Source organism: Arachis stenosperma, chromosome 3, assembly GCF_014773155.1.
Source record: "Arachis stenosperma cultivar V10309 chromosome 3, arast.V10309.gnm1.PFL2, whole genome shotgun sequence".
NCBI classification, from domain to species: Eukaryota; Viridiplantae; Streptophyta; class Magnoliopsida; order Fabales; family Fabaceae; genus Arachis; species Arachis stenosperma.
In genome coordinates this window covers 119,232,419-119,257,246 of record NC_080379.1, presented here as the reverse complement: position 1 = coordinate 119,257,246, position 24,828 = coordinate 119,232,419, and the positions used below count along the sequence as shown (strand labels likewise).

Below are 24,828 nucleotides of genomic sequence, written 5' to 3'. Positions count from 1 at the left end.
ACTTTTCATGCTTTTTTTCTTCATTCCCTTGATCCAATATTTGCCTCCTAAACCTTAAATCACTTAACAAACATATCAAGGCATCTAATGGAATCAAGGTGAATTAAATTTATTTATTTTAAGACCTAAAAAGCATGTTTTCACTCTTAAGCACAATTAAAGGAGAATATACAAAACCATGTTATTTCATTGAATAAATGTAGGTAAAAGGTGATAAAATACCCAAAAATTAATACAAGATAAACCCTACAAATGGGGTTTATCAGGCGTTCAACGCCAACTCTGCTAGCTCTTTGGGCGTTGAGCACCCTTGCTGTGCACCCTCACTGACGTTAAATGCCAGTTCCTCTATCCTTTTGGGCGTTGAACGCCCAGCAGGGGTATCCTTGCTAGCATTCAATGCCAGCTTTTCTGACTGTGTGGGCGTTGGACGACCAGTGAGGGGTTCCTCACTGGCGTTCAGTGCCAGAATTCCTGTCTGTTTGGGCGTTGAACGCCCAGTCAGTGCTCTCTGGCTGGTGTTCAATGCCAGCTCTGCTGCTAGGATGGGCGTTGAACACCCAGTGAGGGCTTTCTCACTGGTGTTCAATGCCTTCCCAGTCTCTTTAGATTCGACCTCTGCCTTAGTGGAAGGTATCAGATTTAAACTTAAGCCAAGATCATACAGGACTTTGTCAAAAATGATCTTTCCAATAGTCCATAGGATCCGAAAGCTCCCTGGTTCTGGCATCTTCCTTGGCAGCTCATTCCAATTTAGGATACTATACTTCTCAGTAAGTACCTCTATTTTATCTCCCCTTAGGTTCTTTTTTTAAAAAAGAATACATTTTAGATTGGTCGTGTAGGGATTCTTCTTTTCCAATACCTCTGTAAAAGAGATATTGACTTGAAGCTCCTTAAGGGCTGCTGGTAAATGAGCCAACTGCTCATCTGCTAGTTCTTTCTGCATGCCAAGGAAAGGTAGCTCTTGAGGCTCCTTCACTTCTGCAACGGTGTTCTCTGTGGGAGTCACAAGCTCCTCTTGCATGCCCAGAGAAGAATCAACTTGAGGTTCCTTCTCCTTTGTAAGGCCGTGCTCAATGGCATTCTCAGGATCCTTCTGGTCCTTGATTGCCTTAAGTCCCTCCGTAGCATGCTCCTGAGGTTCGGCCTCCTTGGTGAAAACTACTGTCTCACCTTCATTTAAGGTCTCCTTCCCAGAGAACATCAGGGTTTCTGTGAAGGCCAGACATTCTTCTCTAGGATTCACTTTTATATCTTTGAGAAGAGTGTTAGGGTGTCTCTGCAGTTTCTGAGAAAGGTTCCTCTGAATGACTACATTGCACTCCTTAGTAAGAGCTACTGTCTCTATCTCTCTCCAATCCTTCTTATGACTCAAAATGTCCTTCATGAACTTAGCATAAGAAGGTATCTGTTCAAGAGCTTCTACAAAAGGAATCTTGATCTCTAATGTTCTGAGATACTCTACAAAGTGGACAAACTGTTTATCTGTTTTCTCTTGACAGAGTTTTTGAAGAAATGGCATCTTAGCCTTATAATCATCAACCTTGGCTGATGGAGGCCGAATGCCATGTATGCTAGAATGGGAGTTACTACCTTGCTTAGGAGGGTTGTTATCAGTGAGTGGCTGACCTCCCTTGCATGGGCATTCAACGCCCATGTTGCTGCCCTCTTGGGCGTTTGAACACCCAATCTCTACCCTTTCCTGGCGTTCAATGCCAAGAGGGGTGCCTTCCTGGGCGTTTGAACACCCAGTATCTGCCTTTTCCTGGCGTTCAACACCACTAGTGATACCTTTCTAGGCATTTAAATGCCCAGTTTCTACCTTTTTCTGGTGTTCAACACCAAGAGGGATATCTCCCTGGGCATTTAAACGCCCAGAGTTATCCTCTATGGGCTTTTCGTTCTTATTATGCTGAGGTTGGGTGCTTAAGGTTTTCCCACTCCTCAGTTGAATAGCCTGGCATTCATCTGTTATCTGCTTAGATAACTGCTGCCTTGTTTGACTCAACTGGGGTTCTACATTTCTATTAGAGGCGTGAGTTTCTCGCAAAGCCTCTTGTAATTCCAATATTTGCTGGGTAAGGGTGTGTAGTTGCTGAGTCAATGGGTCTTCCTGTTCTGGAGGGTTAGTGGTGCACGGATTTGTGATCATCAACAATGGCTCCAATAGTTTGGTAGCTCTCACATGTGAATTACACTTAGTCACAACTCCGCACAACTAACCAGCAAGTGCACTGGGTCGTCCAAGTAATACCTTACGTGAGTAAGGGTCGATCCCACGGAGATTGTTGGTATGAAGCAATCTATGGTCATCTTGTAAATCTCAGTCAGGCTGATTCTAATATGATTGGATTAGATAATCAAAAGATAAATAAAATAAACAGGAAATAAAGAAAAAGTTACTCATGTAATCCAATGGTGGGAATTTCAGATAGGTGCATGGAGGTGCTGTGTTCCTTCCGAATCTCTACTTTCTTATTACATTCATCCAATCCTTCTTACTCCTTTCCATGGCAAGCTGTATGTAGGGCATCACCGTTGTCAATGGCTACATCCCATCCTTTCAGTGAAAAAAGTCCAAATGCTCTGTCACAGCACGACTAATCATCTGTTGGTTCTCAATCAGGTTGGAATAGAATCCAGTGATTCTTTTGCGTCTGTCACTAACGCCCAGCCTTCAGGAGTTTGAAGCTCGTCACAGTCATTCAATCCCGGAATCCTACTCAAAATACCACAGACAAGGTTAGACTTTCCGGATTCCCATGAATGCCACCATCAATTCTAGCTTATACCACGAAGATTCTGATCAAGGAATCCAAGAGATATGCGCCCGGCCTAAGGTAGAACGGAAGTGGTTGTCAATCACGCGCGTTCATAGGTGAGAATGATGATGAGTGTCACGGATCATCACATTCATCAAGTTGAAATGCAACGAATATGTTAGAACAGGAATAAATCGAATTGGATAGAAAATAATAGTAATTGCATTAAAACTTGAGGTACAGCAGAGCTCCACACCCTTAATCTATGGTGTGTAGAAACTCCGCCGTTGAAAATACATAAGTGAAAGAAGTTCAGGCATGGCCAAATGGCCAGCCCCCAAACGTGGTCACAAGACCGAATGATCAAAGATTCAACAGTCAAAAGATGATTAATACACTAGTGAAAAATTCTATTTATACTAAACTAGCTACTAGAGTTTACAGGAGTAAGTAATTGATGCATAAATCCACTTCTGGGGCCCACTTGGTGTGTGCTTGGGCTGAGCTTGATCTATCCACGAGCTGAGGCTTCTTTTGGAGTTGAACGCCAAGTTGTAACGTGTTTTGGGCGTTCAACTCTGGTTCGTGACGTGTTTCTGGCGTTTGACTCCAGAATGCAGCATGGAACTAGCATTAAGCGCCAGTTTACGTCATCTAATCACGAATAAAGTATGAACTATTATATATTGCTGAAAAGCTCTGGATGTCTACTTTCCAACACCATTGAGAGCGCGCCATTTGGAGTTCTTTAGCTCCATAAAATCCATTTCAAGTGCAGGGAGGTCATATTCCAACAGCATCAGCAGTCCTTTGTCAGCCTCCTATCAGAGTTTTGCTCAGGTCCCTCAATTTCAGCCAGAAAATACCTGAAATCACAGAAAAATACATAAACTCATAGTAAAGTCCAGAAATGTGAATTTAGCATAAAAACTAATGAAAACATCCCTAAAAGTAACTAGATCATACTAAAAACTACCTAAAAACAATGCTAAAAAACGTATAAATTATTCACTCATCACAACACCAAACTTAAATTGTTGCTTGTCCCCAAGCAACTGAAAATCAATTAGGATAAAAAGAAGAGAATATACTATAAATTCCAAAATATCAATGAATATTAATTCTAATTAGATGAGCGGGACTTGTAGCTTTTTGCTTCTGAACAGTTTTGGCATCTCACTTTTTCCTTTGAAGTTTAGAATGATTGGCTTCTATAGGAACTTAGAATTTCAGATAGTGTTATTGATTTTCCTAGTTAAGTATGTTGATTCTTGAACACAACTACTTTTATGAGTCTTGGCCGTGGCCCTAAGCACTTTGTTTTCCAGTATTACCACCGGATACATAAATGCCACAGACACATGACTGGGTGAACCTTTTCAGATTGTGACTCAGCTTTGCTAGAGTCCCCAGTTAGAGATGTCCAGAGCTCTTAAGCACACTCTTTTTTCTTTGGATCACGACTTTAACCACTCAGTCTCAAGCTTTTCACTTGGACCTGCATGCCACAAGCACATGGTTAGGGACAGCTTGATTTAGCCGCTTAGGCCTGGATTTTATTTTCTTAGGCCCTCCTATCCATTGATGCTCAAAGCCTTAGATCCTTTTTACCCTTGCCTTTTGGTTTTAAGGGCTATTGGCTTTTTCTGCTTGCTTTTTTTTCTTTTTCTTTCTAAATTTTTTTCGCCTCTTTTTTTTCGCAAGCTTTTGCTATTCACTGCTTTTTCTTGCTTCAAGAATTAATTTCATGATTTTTCAGATTATCAATAGCATTTCTCTTTGTTCATCATTCTTTCAAGAGCCAACAATTTTAACATTCATAAACAACAAGATAAAAAATATGCACTGTTCAAGCATTCATTCAGAAGACAAAAAGTATTGTCACCACATCAATATAATTAAACTAAATTCAAGGATAATTTCAAAATTCATGTACTTTTTGTTCTTTTGAATTAGAAACATTTTTTATTTAAGAGAGGTGAAGGATTCATGGAATTATTTATAGCCTTAAGACATAGTTACTAAATACTAATGATCATGAAGTAGAGACACAAAATATAGATAAACATGAAGCATAAAAATCGAAAAACAGAAAAAAAATAAGAGCAAGGAATGAGTCCACCTTAGGTGCCATCAATGGTTATGGAAAAACAAAAAGCTATGCTTTTACCACACCAAACTTAGAAAATTTCTCGCCCTAGAGCAAGAGAAGAAAGAAAAGATGAAGAATAAGAGGAATATATGGAAGAGATGGAGGGATGTGTGTATTCGGCTATATGGGTGGGATTGGGTGGGAAAGAGAATTTAAATTTTGAAGGTAGGTGGAGTGTATGGGGAAGAGTGGATAGATGTGAGTGGTGAATGAAAAACAGAAGGGATGACCATGAATGGAGAGAGAGAGGGTGAGGTAGGTGGGGATCCTGTGGGGTCCACAGATCCTGAGATGATCCTGTGGGGTCCACAAATCCTGAGGTGTCAAGGATTTACATCCCTGTACTAATTAGGCATGTAAAATGCCTTAGCATACCATTATGGCATTTAAACGCCGAAGTGGTGCACATTCTGGGCGTTTAACGCCCATGTGCAGCATGTTTCTGGCGTTGAACGCCAGTTCCATGCTTGTTATTGGCGTTCAGCACCAGCTTTCCTCAGGGCATATTCCTGGCGTTCAAATGCTAGGATGTTGCCTGTTCTGGCGTTCAGCGCCAGATCCATGCTCTGTTCTGGCGTTGAACGCCAGCCAGATGCACCTTACTGGCATTTAAACGCCAGTAAGTTCTTCCTCCAGGGTGTGATTTTTCTTCTACTGTTTTTGATTCTGTTTTTAATTTTAGTATTTTTTTGTGACTCCACATGATCATGAACCTAATAAAACATAAAAGAACAATGAAAATAAAATAAAATTAGATAAATAAAAATTGGGTTGCCTCCCAATAAGCACTTCTTTAATGTCAATAGCTTGACAGTGAGCTCTCATGGAGCTTCACAGATGTTCAGAGCATTGTTGGGACCTCCCAACACCAAACTTAGAGTTTGAATGTGGGGGTTCAACACCAAACTTAGAGTTTGGTTGTGGCCTCCCAACACCAAACTTAGAGTTTGACTGTGGGGGCTCTGTTTGACTCTACATTGAGAGAAGTTGTTCATGCTTCCTCTCATTACCAAATATCTTGGCATTTAGCTTCATGATGGCTTCTAGATATTGAGAAACTTGCTCTCTAGTTACATCTTCATCCTCTTCAGAGGAAGAATAATCTTCAGAGCTCATGAATGACAGAAGGAGATTTAATGGAATCTCTATGGTCTCTATATGAGCCTCAGATTCCTTTAGGTCTTCAATAGGGAACTCCTTCTTGTTTGAGAGACGTCCCAGGAGGTCTTCTTCACTAAGATTTTCGTCCTTCTCTTCCCTTGTGCATTCGGCCATATTGATTACATCAATGGCCTTGCACTCTCCTCTTGGATTTTCTTCTGTATTACTTGGGAGAGTACTGGGAGGAGTTTCAGTGACTTTCTTACTCAGCTGGTCCACTTGTGCCTCCAAATTTCTAATGGAGGACCTTGTTTTACTCATGAAACTTAAAGTGGCCTTAGACAGATCAGAGACTAAATTTGCTAAATTAGAGGGGCTCTGCTCAGAATTCTCTGTCTGTTACTGAGAAAATGATGGAAAAGGCTTGTTATTACTTAGCCTGTTTCTTCCACCATTATTAAAGCCTTGTTGAGGCTTTTGTTGATCCTTCCATGAGAAATTTGGATGATTTCTCCATGATGAATTATAGGTGTTTCCATAAGGTTCACCCATGTAATTTACCTCTGCTATTGCAGGGTTCTCAGGATCATAAGCTTCTTCAGAAGCTGCCTCTTTAGTACTGTTGGATGCATTTTGCCATCCATTCAGACTTTGAGAAATCATGTTGACTTGCTGAGTCAACACTTTGTTCTGAGCCAATATGGCATTCAGAGCATCAATTTCAAGAACTCCCTTCCTCTGAAGCGTCCCATTATTCACGGAGTTCCTCTCAGAAGTGTACATGAATTGGTTATTTGCAACCATGTCAGTAAGTTCTTGAGCTTCTGCAGGCGTTTTCTTTAAGTGAATGGATCCACCTGCAGAGTGGTCCAATGACATCTTGGAAAACTTAGATAGACCATAATAGAATATATCTAATATGGTCCATTCTAAAAATATGTCAGAAGGACACTTTTTGGTCATCTGCTTGTATCTTTCCCAAGCTTCATAGAGGGATTCACCATCTTTTTGCTTGAAGGTCTGAACATCCACTCTAAGCTTGCTCAGCTTTTGAGGAAGAAAGAATTTATCCAAGAAGGCCGTGACCAGCTTATCCCAGGAGTCCAGGCTATCTTTAGGTTGTGAGTCCAACCATGTTCTAGCTCTATCTCTTACAGCAAAAGGGAAAAGCATGAGCCTGTAGACTTCAGGATCTACTCCATTCGTCTTTACAGTCTCACAAATCTGCAAGAACTCAGTTAAAAACTGGTAAGGATCTTCAGATGGAAGTCCATGAAACTTACAGTTCTGTTGCATTAGAGCAACTAATTGAGGTTTCAGCTCAAAATTGTTTGCTCCAATGGCCGGAATGGAGATGCTTCTTCCATCAAATTTGGACGTTGGTTTAGTGAAATCACCTAGCATTCTCCTTGCATTATTGTTGTTGGGTTCGGCTGCCATCTCCTTCTCTTGTTCAAAAATTTCAGAAAGGTTATCTCTGGATTGTTGTAATTTAGCTTCTCTTAGTTTTCTCTTCAGAGTTCTTTCAGGTTCAGGATCAGCTTCAACAAGAGTGTCTTTTTCCTTATTCCTGCTCATATGAAAGAGAAGAGAAAAAGAAAAGGATGAAGAATCCTTTATATCTGGACAAAGAGGATCCTTATTATTAGTAGAAGAAGAAAAGAATAAAAGTGGAGAATCCAATCACAAGGGTGAGGATAGAGGCAGTGATTGGAGATGAAGAGAGGTGAAGAGAAGTGTTAGTAAATAAATAAATAAATAGAAGAAGAGAAGAGAGGGAGAATTCAAAAATAATTTTGAAAAAGTAGTTAATGATTTTTAAAAATTAAAGATAAGATATAATTAAAATTAAAATTTAAAACAATTAATTAATTAAAAAGAATTTTTGAAAAAGGATGAGATATTTTCAAAAATTAGAGAGAGAGAAGTAGTTAGGTGGTTTTGAAAAAGATAAGAAACAAACAAAAAGTCAAATAGTTAGTTGAAAAAGATATTAAAATCAAATTTGAAAGGATAGGAATATAAGGAGTTAGATAAGATATTTTGAAATCAAATTTTTCAAAAAAGATAAAATTTTTGAAAAAGATATGATAACAAGATAAGATAAGAAGATATGATAAAAAGATAGGATTGAAAAAGATTTAATTTTTAAAATTAAAATTAATTACTTAACTAACAAGAAACTAAAAGATATGATTCTAGAATTTAAAGATTGAACCTTTCTTAACAAGAAAGTAACAAACTTCAAATTTTTGAATCAATCACATTAACTGTTAGTGTAATTTCGAAATTTTGAAATAAAATTAAGAAAAAGATTTTGAAAATAATTTTAAAATTTTTGAAAATAAGATAAAAATGGAAAAGATTTGATTTTTTTGAAAAAGTTTTAAAAAGATAAGATATTTAAAATTGAAAATTTGACTTGACTTGTAAGAAACAACTAATTTTTAAAAATTTTTTACTAAGTCAACTCAAATTTTCGAAAATTATGAGAAAATTAAGGAAAAGATATTTTTTATTTTTGAATTTTTAATGATGAGAGAGAAAAATAACAAAATTGACTCACAACATGAAAATTATGAATCAAAACTCATGATGCATGCAAGAACACTATGAATGTCAAGATGAACACCAAGAACACTTTGAAGATCATGATGAACATCAAGAACATATTTTTGAAAAATTTTTGATGCAAAGAAAACATGCAAGACACCAAACTTAGAATTCTTTAATGCATGGACACTAACAAACGAAAAATGCATATGAAAAACAACAAACAACACAAAACAAGAAAACATCAAGATCAAACAAGAAGACTTGTCAAGAACAACTTGAAGATCATGAAGAACACCATGAATGCATGAATTTTCAAAAAATGCAAGAAAAATTTTTAAAGCATGCAATTGACACCAAACTTAAAAATTGACTCAAAACTCAAACAAGAAACACAAAATATTTTTATTTTTATGATTTTTTAATTTTTTTGTATTTTTATTATTTTTTTCGAAAAACATATGGAAAAAGAGAATAAGAAATTCAAAATCTTTAAGAAGAATTCTGGGAATCTTTCAATATTAGCCTAAAGCTCCAATCCAAGGGTTGGGCATGGCTTAATAGCCAGCCAGCTTTAGAATACATAGTTCAAGCATGTGAAGAGGAAGCCTCAATCCAAAAGGATTTGAATATGGCTTTACAGCCAGTCAGACTTCAATATGTTACCATGAAACTCTAGAATTCATTCTTAAAAATTTTGAAGCCATAGAATGATTTATTTTCAAAATATTAAAAAAAAATTCGAAAATAATTTTTGGGAAACGAAAATAAAGAAAAATTTTGAAAAATTTTTGAAAACTTTTTGAAAGGAAAATTACCTAATCTGAGCAACAAGATGAACCGTTAGTTGTCCAAACTCGAACGATCCCCGGCAATGGCGCCAAAAACTTGGTGCACGGATTTGTGATCATCAACAATGGCTCCAATAGTTTGGTAGCTCTCACACATGAATTACACTTAGTCACAACTCCGCACAACTAACCAGCAAGTGCACTGGGTCGTCCAAGTAATACCTTACGTGAGTAAGGGTCGATCCCACGGAGATTGTTGGTATGAAGCAATCTATGGTCATCTTGTAAATCTTAGTCAGGCTGATTCAAATATGATTAGATTAGATATTCAAAAGATAAATAAAATAAATAGGAAATAAAGATAAAGTTACTTATGTAATCCAACGGTGGAAATTTCAGATAGGTGCATGGAGGTGCTGTGTTCCTTCCGAATCTCTACTTTCTTATTACATTCATCCAATCCTTCTTACTCCTTTCCATGGCAAGCTGTATGTAGGGCATCACCATTGTCATTGGCTACATCCCATCCTTTCGGTGAAAAAAGTCCAAATGCTCTGTCACAGCACGACTAATCATCTGTCGGTTCTCAATCAGGTTGGAATAGAATCCAGTGATTCTTTTGCGTCTGTCACTAACGCCCAGCCTTCAGGAGTTTGAAGCTCGTCACAGTCATTCAATCCCGAAATCCTACTCAAAATACCACAGACAAGGTTAGACTTTCCGGATTCCCATGAATGCCACCATCAATTCTAGCTTATACCACGAAGATTCTGATCAAGGAATCCAAGAGATATGCACCCGGCCTAAGGTAGAACGGAAGTGGTTGTCTATCTCGCGCGCTCATAGGTGAGAATGATGATGAATGTCACGGATCATCACATTCATCAAGTTGAAATGCAACGAATATGTTAGAACAGGAATAAATCGAATTGGATAGAAAATAATAGTAATTGCATTAAAACTTGAGGTACAGCAGAGCTCCACACCCTTAATCTATGGTGTGTAGAAACTCCGCCGTTGAAAATACATAAGTGAAAGAAGTTCAGGCATGGCCAAATGGCCAGCCCCCAAACGTGGTCACAAGACCGAATGATCAAAGATTCAACAGTCAAAAGATGATTAATACACTAGTGAAAAGTTCTATTTATACTAAACTAGCTATTAGGGTTTACAAGAGTAAGTAATTGATGCATAAATCTACTTCTGGGGCCCACTTGGTGTGTGCTTGGGCTGAGCTTGATCTATCCACGAGCTGAGGCTTCTTTTGGAGTTGAACGCCAAGTTGTAACGTGTTTTGGGCGTTCAAATCTGGTTCGTGACGTGTTTCTGGCATTTGACTCCAGAATGCAGCATGGAACTGGCGTTGAGCACCAGTTTACATCATCTAATAACGAATAAAGTATAGACTATTATATATTGCTGGAAAGGTCTGGATGTCTACTTTCCAACGCCGTTGAGAGCGAGCCATTTGGAGTTCTATAGCTCCAGAAAATCTATTTCGAGTGCAGGGAGGTCAGATTCCAACAGCATCAGTAGTCCTTTGTCAGCCTCCTATCAGAGTTTTGCTCAGGTCCCTCAATTTCAGCCAGAAAATACCTGAAATCACAGAAAAACACACAAACTCATAATAAAGTCTAGAAATGTGAATTTAGCATAAAAACTAATGAAAACATCCCTAAAAGTAACTAGATCATACTAAAAACTACCTAAAAACAATGCCAAAAAGTGTATAAATTATCTGCTCATCAGTTAGGCTCAGTAGATACTGCCTTAACCTCTCCTTTTATAGAAGTCTCAGCAGATAAGTACAGATGTTAATTGATGACAACTGTCTCAATATGCTCTTGAGCTTCTTCAATGGTCTTTCTCATGTGTATAGAACCACCAGCAGAGTAGTCCAAAGACATTCTAGCCATGTCTGAAAGCCCAGAGTAGAAGATGTCTAACTGTACCCATTCTGAAAATATTTCAGTGGGACATTTTCTTAGCATCCTCCTATACCTCTCTCAGGCATCATAAAGAGATTCACTATCTCCTTGTTTGAAGCCTTAGATGTCCAGCCTCAGCTGGGTCATCTTTCTTGGGGGGAGGTATTAATTTAAAAACTTGTCCGCTAACTGTTTCCAAGTTTTTAAACTAGCTTTAGGCTGGTTATCCAATCACCTTTTTGCTTGGTACTTTATATCAAAAGGAAAAAGCAATAATCTGTAGACATCTTGGTCTACTCTCTCACTGTGTATTATGTCAGCAATCTTTAAGAAATTTGCCAAGAATTCTGTAGGTTCTTTCTGAGGAAGCCCATAATACTGGCAATTTTGCTGCACCAGAGTAATAAGGTGAGCGATGAGTTCAAAGCTACTAGCTCTGATGTGAGGTATGCTATTACTTATTCCATAGAAGTCAGCAGTGGGATTTGTATAAGATCTCAGAGTTCTTATGAACTCTTCATTCCCACTTGCGTTCATGATGAAGAAAGGTAGAAGATGAAGGAGGAAGAATGAGGATAGAATGGGTAGAAGAAGAGATAGAAGTAGAGAAGATAAACAATAATTAAAGTAAAATATTTAATTTTTTTATTTAAACCGAAATTAAAATTAATTAATTAAAAAGAATGAAATTTGAAAAAGAATAGAGAAGAGTAGAAGATGAGAATTCAAAAATTAGGAAAGAGAAGAGTTAGTTAGGAGGTTTTGAAAGAGGAGAGAGAGAAGATAAGTAACTAATTTAAAAGAGATTTGAATTTAAGATTTGAAATTTGAAATCTAATATTTTAAATTTTGAAATTTGAAATTGAAAATTTAAATTTTGAAAAGATTTAATTTTAAAAATTGAAATTTTAAATTTTAAATTTTAGATTTTGAAACTTGAAATTTTAATTTTTTAAAGTTGAAATTTTAAATTTGAAATAAGATAAGATATGATTTTGAAAAAGATTTGATTTTTGAATTTTAAAATTAAGGCAAAATAAGATAAAAAAATTTTAAAACTAAAATCTAAATTTTTGTATACAATTTTCAAAAAAATAATTAAAAATAAGAAAAGATATTTTATTTTTTTATGAATTAATAAGGAGAGAGAAAAACAAGTAAAACACACAAGACTTAAAATTTTTAGATCTAGCACCCCTAATTTTCGAAAATTTTGGAGAAAAACACAAAGGGACACCAAACTTAGAAATTTTAAGATCAAAACACAAAAGAGACTCAAGAACGCTTTGAAGACTAACAAAAACACAAAGAACAAGACTCAAGAAATTTAAAGAACACAAGAACACATAAAGAACACCAAACTTAAAATTTTTAGAAAATCAAAACACAATTTTCTAAAATTAAAGGAAAAATAACAAGAAAACGCCAAACTTAAAGAATTAAAAGAAAAAAATTTAAACAAAGAAAATATTTTTAAAAATTTTTAGAAAGAAAAACTTGAAGAGAACGAAAATTTAACCAAAAACAAAAATAAAAGACTCAAACAGAAAGCTAAGGATGCTTGAAAATGAACTACATGAAAAAGGTTTTTGAAGAAGCTTTAAAATTTTTGTAATTGAAAAACATGAACATGTAAGACTAAAAAATTTAGAAAATTACCAGTGACACAAGCAACAAAGACTCAAACCAAGAATAAAAATTGAACAAAGAAAAGACATATTTCTTGAAAAAAGTCTTAAAATTTTCGGAAAAAATAAGGAAGAAGAAAACAAAATTTGAACAAAGAAAGGAAAAAATATTTTTGAAAAGCTTTTTTTTCCGAAAATTGAAGAAGAAGAAAATAAAATTAAAAGACTCAAATAAAATAAAAAGTACCTGATCTAGGGAGCAAGAGAATCCGTCAGTTTGTCCAAACTCAACAATCTCCGACAACAGCGCAAAAAACTTGGTAGCACGAATCCCCACACTTTCGTACTATTGTACCAGCAAGTGCATTGGGTCGTTCAAGTAATACTTGAGCGAATCAGGGTCGATCCCACGAGGATTGTGGTTTGAAGCAAGCTTTGGTTATCTTGCAGGTCTAGTTAGGGAGATCAGAAGGTTGTTGGATATGGAATTGTATTAGGACTTTTGGGATCAGCAATAGGGATATGTTGAAGGATTGGAGTTGCTTTGCCTTTCTGAATTACTTCTGGTATTACTGTCTTCTCTGCTTGTGAGTGATTTCTTCCATGGCAGGCTATATGTGATCAATGCCATGGGCCTTGGTCATTGATCTTCTCTGCTACAGATTGAACGCCATTGGCCGTGGTCATCCAATCTGACGAAGGGTGAAGCGCTAGCAAGTCATTCTCCTGGCGATCCTACTCAAAGCGCCACAGACAATGTCGAATCTTCTGGATCAGAGAATGTTGCTTCTTTGGATTCTAGCCTATACCAAGGAGACCCTAATCTCCCCAGAAATCGGCTGAACTGGTGTCTCGAGAAGTCCCCAACGAAGTCGTGGATTAACCGTCTGAGAAATGTATAAATATAGCTGTTGGCTCGTGTTTTCCAGTCACGTATTCACACGAACCCAAGTAGACACAGGTGTTTATCAAGCACGTTCATCTTAGTGTGGTGAACAGAGCTGATTGTTCGATCATCCTATTCACCACATTGAAGAGCGGATATACATCTTAGAAATAAATCAAACATGGATCGGAGAAGAAATAGTAATACTTTTATTAATTCATAGGGCTCAGCAGGGCTCCTTCGCTAGAAACTCATAATGAAAGTAAAATACAATGAAAAAACGAAAATAGGGCTGAATGATATGCGTGATCTCTATAGATTATGTAAAATACACTTTAAATACTAAACAGATGATTAGTAAGGGTAAAATAGTCTATTTAGTGCTAAAATACACTTCTAGGGCCCACTTGGTGAGTGTTTGGGCTGCGCTTTGATGAGATCTACGTGCTAGGGGACTTCTTGGGCGTTGAACGTTGGCTAGGGGGTCCTCTTTGGGTGTTTGGATGCCGGTCTCTGCTTTTGGGCGCTGGACGCTTGGAAGGGGAAAGGAAGTTGGCGTTGGATGCCAGTTTTAGGCCTTCTAATTCGAAACAAAATATAGACTATTATATATCGCTGGAAAACTCTGGAAGTTAGCTTTTCATAGCCGTTAAAAGCGCTCCTTTTGGACTTCTGTAGCTCCAAAAAAGCTCTTTCGAATGCAAGGAGATCAGATCCGGACTACATCTGCTGTGCTTTCTCTATCTTTGAATCAGACTTCTGCTCCATCTCCTCAATTTCAACCAGAAATTACCTGAAATTGTACAAAAATACAAAAACTCATAGTAGAATAAAAAAATGTGAATTTAACACTAAAACCTATAAAACTTAATAAAAACTAAACAACATATACTAAAAACTATATGAAAATGATGCCAAAAAACATATAAAATATCCGCTCATCACAACACCAAACTTAAACCGTTGGTTGTCCCCAAGCAACTATCCAAACGGGTTGGTCCGGGTTGGGTATCCGCAGGTAGGATATATATTGCCAGCCCTAGATCGAAACTACTTTATTGACTCATATCTTTTTGTTTCCAGAATTTCTTTCTCTTTATTTTGTTTATTTTTTAGTATTTATTGTTAATCTTGATGCTTTTTACAAGTTTTCATGGTACTGAGATTCCAATCAATGATAAGAATTTTTTTATTATCTTATGACTGATTAGAGGATAAATAAATTTTTTACCAACTTGATTCATATTTTTCATGAGGATGGTTTTCTGCCATACACCTTCGGATAGATTCTACAACTTAGAGGATATAGTAACCTGATGCAACTTAGGGCAGTAGATGCTTCTGTATTTCTCTTTTATGATAACTAATTGAGATAGGGCTAAAAAATTAATATACAAGAAGGAGCATTCATACTTAATTACTTCAGATTTGGCTTTAAAATTACATTACTTTACCAATATACAAGTTGTCTACGGTTGAAAAACTGAAAAGGTTGGAAGTTGCAATTTGTCACAAAAGCTGGATGTTAACATTTTCTTGTTTGGATCTCTCTCCTGCATGCTCTCTTCGTCTATTCCTTTTTCTTTAGCTTTTTTGTTGGCTTTTTGTAGGCTATAGTTGTCGCACATGAAGTTATTAGGCTAATACCAAATGTGGCTGATTCGTATCACACCCTTGGACTTGTCTATTATGACCTTGAGAATTACAAAAGGGCAATGGATTTTGATATGATTGCCGCTCATTTGACTCCAAAAGATTCATCCCGTTAGAAAATGCTTTATGACCGGTCCAGGAGAGATGGTTTATTATTTTGTTGCATCTTCATTCTTAATTAGTTATGCTTCTAGAACTATTTAGCTGCATGAATTTTCATTCCCACTTGAATCATGAAAGTGGTTAGAATTTCATCTACTAATCATGAAAGTGGTTAGAATTTCTTCCAAAGCTGAGATTATGATCTTTACGTTTTCATTATTTGATCACTTCTGATTTTGACCCAATTATTTATTTAGAAGTTGACTTTCATTGTTAAATTTATCTTTTACTACTTTCTTTTAGTGCTATAAAAAATGTGGTCAAGTTGCCTGTTCAATCCAAATTCTTGAAGATTATCTAAGGAGTCAACCAGACAAAGCACATGCAAGCTTTGTTGATTTCTTGGCTACTATATACATGGAAACTAAGGCACATGACAGAGCTCTTCAGCATATTGAGCATGTTTGAATAGTAAATTCAGGGAAAAAAATGCCTTTGAACCTGAAAATTAAGTCTGGAATCTGCCATGCTCATCTTGGAAACATGGAGAGGGCTTAGGTGAGTATGTAATTTTACACGCTTGAACCTTAGAATATCATAGGTCCTAGATGGTAAGTAATCATGGTTTCTATTACTGGGTGTTGAGATTCCTTTATGATATCTCCATGTATTATATACTTATTTGAATTTTTACAAAAGAGAAATGCGTGTAGTTTTTTGCTGAATTTTCTATATTGTGGGGATTATTGTCATGTTTTTGTTTTTTTATTTACAATTTCACATTAGATATCTAAATCCTCTGTTATATTATCATTATGTGGAGTTTAGGTAATCTATGAAAAGATATAATGCTTCCCTTTGTTTCTGCATTATTTGTATACTATAATAAGCATTTTACATGATTAACAGGCTTGCTTCAGTGACCTAAAATCAGAGAATGCAATTGAACATGTTGTTGAGTTGGTCACAGTGGCTGCAGACTCCTTAATGGAACTTAGGCATTATGACTCCGTATTAGGAAGTAGATAATGTGAGAGTTGTGATGAAGTAATCATGAAGTTTCATATTTTGTAATGAAGTATGTAAAGGAAGTAGATAATGTAATAGTTGTTGGAATTATAATTCATGTATTAGAAATTCATAGGTAGTTGGTATGACTTTGATTTTTGACATTTTGTTAGAGTATGTCACGTGATCAAACACACTATATTGTGTGTTTGATGACAAGTTTATGAAGGTTGAATTAATTGATTTAAAATTATTGGTGACTATCTAAATTTTACAATTATCTATAAATTTTGTAAGATTTTATTACGAAGATTAAAAAACGAATAATAGAACCTGAACAAACTTATAGCCACACTTTAAAAGCATAGTCATATTATACCGCAGTCATCAATAATCACGCTTTAAAAACGTAGCTATATCTCTTGCTATTGGCATGCTTTAAAAGCGTAGCGATATCTCTTGCTATTGTCACATTTTAAAAGCATAGTCATATCTCTCACATATGGCCAAACTTAAAAGCGTGACAATAGATAAAAGCATGGTGACAAAAAATGTGGTGATAGAACCGGCATGCTTGCAAAAATGATCTTTTCAAAAACGTGTCCATAGCTTAAAAAATGACAAAAAATTATTGCTATGCCTTTTTTTACTTTTCACTATTCTTTAAAAGCGTAGCAAAACCTTGATTTTCTTGTAGTGGCTCTGTTGCATCCGGGGAAAGGTTTCTCCCTCAATCATTCGACATTTCTCAATTCTCAATAAAACCCATCTATTAACTTGAAAGAATAATATATCAAGAAAAAGAAGCAAATAGTGCATGCCATGTTGCAATTACATTTACAAAAGGTGTACAGTGCTGTGATTAACAAAATACAACAATATATGATGGATATTATCTAAAGTTCAGTGTGTTCAACAAAATTCAATGTCATGTAATGTGAGAGTCATATTATGGTGAAGATTATTTTTTAATAATAAACGAAAATTATATAATACATATTTTTTAAAAAATTTAATTACAACTATCAGTTTCTCATTTTTTACTCAACTTTGTTCTTCTTTAAAATAATTTCCTTGCTAGAAAAATTACTTTTTAATTTGGTGCATGTTAGAATGCTTATATTATAGTAACTATAGTACTACGATATCTTAAAAGATATGCCTAAAATTATAATACTTTTTATTTAACAATATTCTTTAATTAAAAAAAAGTGATAGCAGAGTCGTAGATAGGGGTGTACGCGGATCGGATCGAGTCGGATATGGCTGAAAATTCGATTCGATCCACACAATTTCCATCGAATCGGATCGGATATAAAATCCGCATTTTTTAGTGTCGGATATCGGATATAGGATATATCCACATAATTGAACATTTTCTTTTTAATTATATTTCTATGTAAAAAATTCAATAAAAATATTTCTTTCACATTTTTAAACTTACTTATTCCTAAAATATTTTTAATCAAATTTTTTCTAAATAACAAAAATAAAATAATACAATACATAAATAATAATTACTAACTAAAACATACAAACAAATAAATATAATACCACACAAGAAAAAATGGAAGGCTAATGACAAATTTTTCGAGTATTGCAAAGGCACAAAGTGGACAACTTTCTTAAACAAGTAAGCTCCATTTCTATCCTTTATTAAACCGAGAAAAAATGGTTAAGGTACACAGACCCTGGTCAGTCTGTGCCAACTGCCAACTTGTGCTGGTTTTGCCATTTAATTTTATTATGAGTAATACCCCAAATAGGTCCCCAAGAAATTTATCATCCGACAGTTTTGTCCCCCACAAAATTTAACTAAAATTTCGATCCTGAGGTTCTCAGATATCCCCCAGATACGTCCTCAAAACCGTTTGATCCGGTTAAAGTGGTGACGTGTTAGGTTAACTGTGACATGTCACCTTTAGGACATTTTGGTCCCCATCCACGCTGGACAAAACGACGTCGTTTCGGGAAGGACAAATTCGTCCCCACTTAGACAGAGAATGCAAATGGTGCCGTTTTCATGGTGGAGACCTATTTGCCTTATAATAGTATCTTAGGGGACCTATTTGACCTATAATTCGTGATGTTAAAAGAAGCTATATTTACTTCAACGCAAACCTTAAAAACACATTGACATTGGTCCGTTCATTTATCAAAATGGTAACATAAACCTGAGAACCCAAACATGTTAACCACACAAATATTTGGCTTCAATAGCAACACAAACCAAATCAAGTCAAAAGAAGGTTTATTTTCTTCAACATAAACTAAACGAAACCATTCTAAACAACATAACGTCTTCTTCCTCCAACATAACAAAAGGTGGTAACATAACTAAGACAACAACTTTCACACTAATTCTTAGAAGCATCATTTCTTGAAAGAATGGTTCAACCCTCGTGTTGGAATGAATTTAAACAACTTAAATACTATGCCACTAGTTGCAACTGATATTGTCTCAGCACTAACACTCTCCGAATTCTCGGTCATAATTACTGTCTCCTTTGAACGTCTAAAAGAAAGCTGAGCTTGGAATAAACAGTATTGTTATCACCATGTTTCAGCAATACTGTTTATTCCAAGCTCAGCTTTCTTTTAGACGTCCAAAGGAGACAGTAATTAGGGCAAAGAATTCGGGGAGTGTTAGTGTTGAGACAATATCAGCTGTAACCAGTGGTACAGTATCTAAGTTGTTCAAATTCATTCCAACATGAGGGTTGAACCAGTCTTTCAAGAAATGATGCTTCTAAGAATTAGTATGAAAATTGTTGTCTTAGTTATGTTACCACCTTTTTTATATTGGAGGAAGAAGACGTTATGTTGTTTAGAATAGTTTCGTTTAGTTTATGTTGAAGAAAATAAACCTTCTTTTGACTTGATTTGGTTTGTGTTGCTATTAAAGCCAAATATTTGTGTGGTTAACATGTTTGGGTTCTCAGATTTATGTTACAATTTTGATAAATGAACGGACCAATGTCAATGTGTTTTTAAGGTTTGCGTTGAAGTAAATATAACTTCTTTTAACATCACAAATTATAGGTCAAATAGGTCCCCTAAAATACTATTATAAGGCAAATAGGTCTCCACATGAAAACGGCGCCGTTTGCATTCTCTGTCTAACTGTGGACGAATTTGTCCTCCCCGAAACGACGTTGTTTGCCCCTGATTCCAATACGACGTCGTTTTGTCCAGCATGGATGGGGACCAAAATGTCCTAAAGGTGATATGTCACAGTTAACCTGACACGTCACTACTTTAACTGGATCAAACGGTTTTGGGGATGTATCTGGCAGATATCTGAAAACCTCAGGATCAAAATCTTAGTTAAATTTTGTGGGGGACAAAACTGTCGGATGGTAAATTTCTTGGGGACCTATTTGGTTAATCTTTTATTATTGTTGTGGTTGCACTGTTGGAGTCATCTAAAAAGTAGGCCCACATACTTAAACAGTTAAACGAAGGAAAGCCCATTAGGCCCGTTGTGGAATTGGAGTTGGACTGATGAAGCCCATTTCGGAAAATGTGGCGTGAAGAGATGAGACGAAGCGAGTGGACAGAGGAGGAGGAGGAAGATGTACGACATGAAGATGGCAGCAGGTGGCGGTTCTACCATCGGGTTGCCTTCTTCATCACTTGTTGGTGGATCCCCAAAGTTTATGTTCCGTCCGTCCTCAAGTTTTCAATCTCACTTGGCTTCTCCCTCCTGTGAACGAAAACTCAACAGTTACAGTTACAGTTACAGCTACAGCTACAGCTACTGGGTTTGCAGGACGAAGAGAGGAAGAGGGATGGTGAGGGGGTTGCCGTTCCCTGTAGATCCATGGGCGCCCTCCATTGACTCACAGAGCATTGCTTCCCAGCTGTTCGCATTCTCCCTCTTCCCATATATAGCCTTTCTCTACTTCATTACCAAGTCCAAGACTTCCCCTAACCTCACCCTCTTCGGCTTCTACTTCTTGCTCGCCTTCGTCGGAGCCACTAGTTAGTTTCCCTTCCTTTCACATCTCTTCTTTTATGCTTCCGATTTCAATTATTTAACCACCTCCATTCCATTCTGCAGTACCAGCTGGGATTTACGGTAAGTTTCATTTCACTTACTAAACATACATACATACATACATATATTAAGCTCTCTGATGATTTTTCTGACAGCAAAGGTGCAGTATGGGACTTCACTCTCCAACGTGGATTGGTTGCATGGCGGGGCTGAGTCGCTTCTCACTCTAACTAACTTGTTCATTGTCTTGGGACTCCGACAGGCTCTCAGGAGCGCATCCAAATCCAATTCTCAACAAAACACGCCAGATTTCAAAGATAACAAAAGTCGCTTCGAGGACCTTTGATATGCTTCAACCCTCTTGGCATTAAAGAAATATGCCAATTTGTACCATTCTGCATATATTGATATAAATCTTCAACTTTCCCAAGCTCTCTTCGACTTTCCATATTTTTATATTTAAAAAATAGATAAATTGAGATGATGTAATCATGTAACTTAATTTGCCCTATTTAATCATTCAGTCTCCATGCCCTTCTGTAAAGATTTAGTATTATATGTTGTAACGTGCAAATTTGAAGCATTTATTTATTTGAAGGAAAATTCTGCTCAAGAGTGCCAACTCTGAGTTTCTAACATTAACTACAAAGACAGTTCTAAGTTCTAACCATTTCTGGCTCATTGTTTTACAAGTCTACAATTGCCTCAAGTGCTCCTAGATGTTCTTGTTGTTAAGGGCTCTAGGAGAAAAATCCAGGGTATTGGGAGGGAAATTTGGATCAATTTCCACTGGATCAAGTGAGAAATTGAACTCCGGAACTGGAGAATTGGTGGTGGATGTGTTGGTGGAAATGATCTCAGTAATATCTGATTCTGAAAGTGGCCTATTATAGATCCCATCAAGCTCATTCATCTGGAAAGATGTAGATGGCAGGTATTTAAATTCTTGCATGTTTGGATATAATAAGTGAGTTTGGAAATGACTGCTCAAGAAGGATTCGTTCTCCAGGGCTGAAGGAATCAAGCTGTAGCTTTCTTGTGCCATGCTTCCAAATGAAGTTGAAGGGAAAGTGAAAGGATATTCCATCTCTCCATTTGCCACCATATCTCTTTTAACTGTCATAATGGTCCCGAAAGTTGTCAGGCTTTCTTCTGATGTTTGTCTATGCTGAATTTCGTTACTATGACATTGCAGTTGCTCATGTTTGTCTGGCGATTTCGGTTGCGGAACAGCCTTGTTTCCCTGAGAACAGGTATGCCTTCCTTTGTAAGTTATGTCAAATATGGTAGGATCTTCGTCTGATCTCTGTACTTGCTTCGTGGCCCAGCACCCCTGAGTGTTCCGGAAGGTGCACCTATAATAACTTCTGCAAATGTCAAAATAGATACAGGTAAATCCATTGTTTATACATAAGAATTCTTGTGAAACTTGTCTCAAGCAGGATAAGGGAAATTCCTCACACCTGGGATATTTGGCACCAAGGATATCTTTCTGTCCATATTTTCTCCAGTTGTAACCATCTTCATGTGGTCCTTCAAGGCCACTCTCAAAGCTCACTCTCACTTGATCTACCCATTTGGCCATTGTCTTTCTGCAACAGAGTTTCAAAAAATTTATAGCAGTGTTAGTATAATTTATTAGACATAGCACATAGCTGATGTTTTCGTGGCAGAAAACTGCTCTTGCGAAATTTACCTTTTCTTTGAATCGTGTTTAAACTCTTGATTATGATTGTCCTCCCTCAGAGGACTTGCGCTGATAGATATTGGTGACTCTGAAAACAAGGTTGCTGTTGCTGTTGCTTGACTCATGTTCTGAGACTTGGAAGTTGATGCATTCCATCTTAGAATTAGCAGAGCTTTTTCATACGACGATAATATCCTCTGCAGCAACAAATCTTTTGTGTCAGCTGAATATGTCGCATTCATGTCTTCCTTCAACCTTCTTGCTACCTCCATCCCCTGAACTAGCTCGTTGATGAGTATGTTCTGCTCCCAGCGCCCGTCATTTTCCATTGTTGTAGTGTTTATCACCTTAACAAGATCAAGTTTGATGGTGCGTTGATAATTTGATGCACTAGTTCATCACTTCTACTCTGGAAAATGGAAATGCAGTCTTGTCAACCAGTATAGTTTCTTGTTCTGCAGCAGGGTTGGAAGCTGAAGAAAAGTGCAATACGTTTGGAATAGTGAAGTACAGTAATCTATGATCATGGGCTTTGAAGCTCAAGTGGATTTGCTGAGTTTGAAGTTCGATGTTGGTGCAGAGAGAAGAAGGCGGGAGTGAGGCTTAAGAAGCAAATTCGGCTTGCTGAATGAAAGGATTGAATGCCTTTGTATTTAAAGGGAAACCATAATTGGATGTTTGAAAGTCCAACTTTGACTTGGAAAACGAGTTTTTCAGCTTAAGACTTGGTCAGTGAACAGTGATCACTAGAATGCTGACCCAGTCCACTTAACTCGATAAGTATTAAGTTACTCTGTGATATGCCTTCATGATGAAACAAGTATATGGTTGCTGGGGTCACCACAAAAAACATATATATGGCTGACGAATTTTAATTGGAAAATGCATATCTTCAAATTTAATTAGTAGTAATTTATTTTTAACTCTTATTAATATTCAAATAATTAACCTTCTTCTTGCCATTCAAATGATTAATTTTATTATTCAGTTATTAAATAATAATCATTTAATTTATATATCGATTATTTTTACAAACAAATATTATATTTATTTTTAAAATCTTATTATAATTAAATTTGCTTACAAGATAAATCCTGATATACTTTAAAAGAAGGAAAAGTTTAGGGGGCAATAATTTTATTACATTTTGATCAACATGTAACTAATAGAAAAAAGTGAATCATTGAATGAAATCTCACACTAATTTCATACTATTAAATCATCATTAATGACTAGTTAATAACTATCAATCACAAATATTACTGTCCCTAGCATTGCTCTTAAAAGAATTTGTGTTTCTCTTTCGATATAAAAGTCTTCACTTTTAAGAAAGTGGGAGGTAAAAGATTGACCGTCAAAAGCTCTGTTATACTAATAGTGTCTTAGAATTGAATTTAGGTAATAAACTATTATTTATTACTACTTACGTAACGTAATGACTAATGAGACTTATTAGTTCATGTGAGGCATGATTACTTAAAATTAGAATGTCAAAGTTGGAAATTATAATGTATGAATGGTGGAGTCGTCCACAGAATTTTCATACTCCCTTCCGCGTTGTCGCTTTGATGCCTCACTAAGATTATTTTTTCTTTGACCAATAGAAACGAGAGTGTTGTATTATTTTCCTTTTATAAAAAATCTTACAGAGAAGAAAAAAAGACTACTGACGTGTACTATGGTTGTTGCCATCAACCGCATTTCTTAGTTGATTTTCACTCCATGTGCCCCAAAGTCAACATAAAAAAATATATATTGATAGTACTCTCTGATGTGTCTACTTTATTTTTATTCACTAACCAAACTACACGTTTAGGGAAAAATTAATTGCTGCTTTAAGCAAATACAGTTAGCTATGGGTTTTCATAATTATCCGTTCGTATAATTACCATAACATTAGACATGGACGTTGAGATCAATTCCCTAATGAACCTCAGAATCAACTCTCTTTCCATGTTCTAGTCCAGCGACGACCTTTTTCGTATTTGACTCTTTCGTTGTATTTTGTACATCAATACATATACAGCTAATTAAAGAAAACAAAGTTCTTCCTGAAAACTCTTGAATGAGTCGTTATACTTTAATTTGTAAATGAGATGGCTCGAATTATATAAAGTGCAAATATTAGTAAGAATTATTTTTAAAATGTTAAAACTCAAACTAATAATGTTACTTAAGAATTTATGATTTAAAGTGCAAATATTAGTAAGAATTATTTTTTTTTAGTTTGTATATGAAATTTATTATTTTAAAAGTTAAATTCAAATAAGAATTTCAATGAAAATGTAAATAGAAACTAATTTGGTTGGTTTAAATTTATTTTAAACATTTTCATTATTTTTAAGTTTTCAATTATATTAAATGCATTATGTTAAATATTTTAATTTTGGACCCAATAATTTTAATTTATATTAGTCAGTATTTTTAGTCTAGTAAATTAATAATATATTTTTAGTCAATACTTATAAATATTGTTAACTAACTATTAATTAAGAATAATAAATTCTATTAGTCTTATACTTTTATAATATTATTATGTTAAATAATTTTAATCAATATAAGATGATGGCCAAA

The 24,828-nt window shown here is 35.9% G+C and overlaps 2 protein-coding genes and 1 non-coding gene across 3 annotated transcripts; 2 read left to right on the top strand and 1 right to left on the bottom strand.

The window, feature by feature from the left end:
* Positions 1–6,955: 6,955 nt before the first annotated feature.
* LOC130972156 (small nucleolar RNA R71) lies at positions 6,956–7,059 on the top strand. The gene has a single exon (XR_009083351.1). It is a non-coding gene; the product is annotated as a small nucleolar RNA R71 (small nucleolar RNA).
* A 13,035-nt stretch (positions 7,060–20,094) lies between these two features.
* LOC130968531 (uncharacterized) lies at positions 20,095–21,083 on the top strand. The gene is made up of 3 exons (XM_057893866.1): positions 20,095–20,551; positions 20,631–20,648; positions 20,723–21,083. Exons 1-3 carry the CDS (start codon positions 20,143–20,145, stop codon positions 20,911–20,913), a joined length of 618 nt encoding a protein of 205 aa, XP_057749849.1. The 5' UTR covers positions 20,095–20,142; the 3' UTR covers positions 20,914–21,083.
* Positions 21,084–21,102: 19 nt separating this feature from the next.
* Positions 21,103–22,883, bottom strand: LOC130968530 (probable WRKY transcription factor 41). Its single transcript, XM_057893865.1, has 3 exons — positions 22,264–22,883; positions 22,031–22,159; positions 21,103–21,934 (listed from the first exon to the last, which is right to left on the bottom strand). The coding sequence occupies exons 1-3, from the start codon at positions 22,581–22,583 to the stop codon at positions 21,283–21,285; spliced, it is 1,101 nt and encodes a 366-aa protein (XP_057749848.1). The 5' UTR covers positions 22,584–22,883; the 3' UTR covers positions 21,103–21,282.
* Positions 22,884–24,828: the final 1,945 nt, after the last annotated feature.

Bases quoted from the DNA above. Each gene is read 5' to 3' on its own strand.
- LOC130968531 (XM_057893866.1), top strand. From the start codon at position 20,143: ATGTACGACATGAAGATGGCAGCAGGTGGCGGTTCTACCATCGGGTTG.
- LOC130968530 (XM_057893865.1), bottom strand. From the start codon at position 22,583: ATGGAAAATGACGGGCGCTGGGAGCAGAACATACTCATCAACGAGCTA. The intron at 22,160-22,263 runs GTAAATTTCGCA...ACTCTGTTGCAG, and splicing joins AAACACGATTCAAAGAAAAG to AAAGACAATGGCCAAATGGG. The intron at 21,935-22,030 runs GTGTGAGGAATT...TGACATTTGCAG, and splicing joins CTTGGTGCCAAATATCCCAG to AAGTTATTATAGGTGCACCT.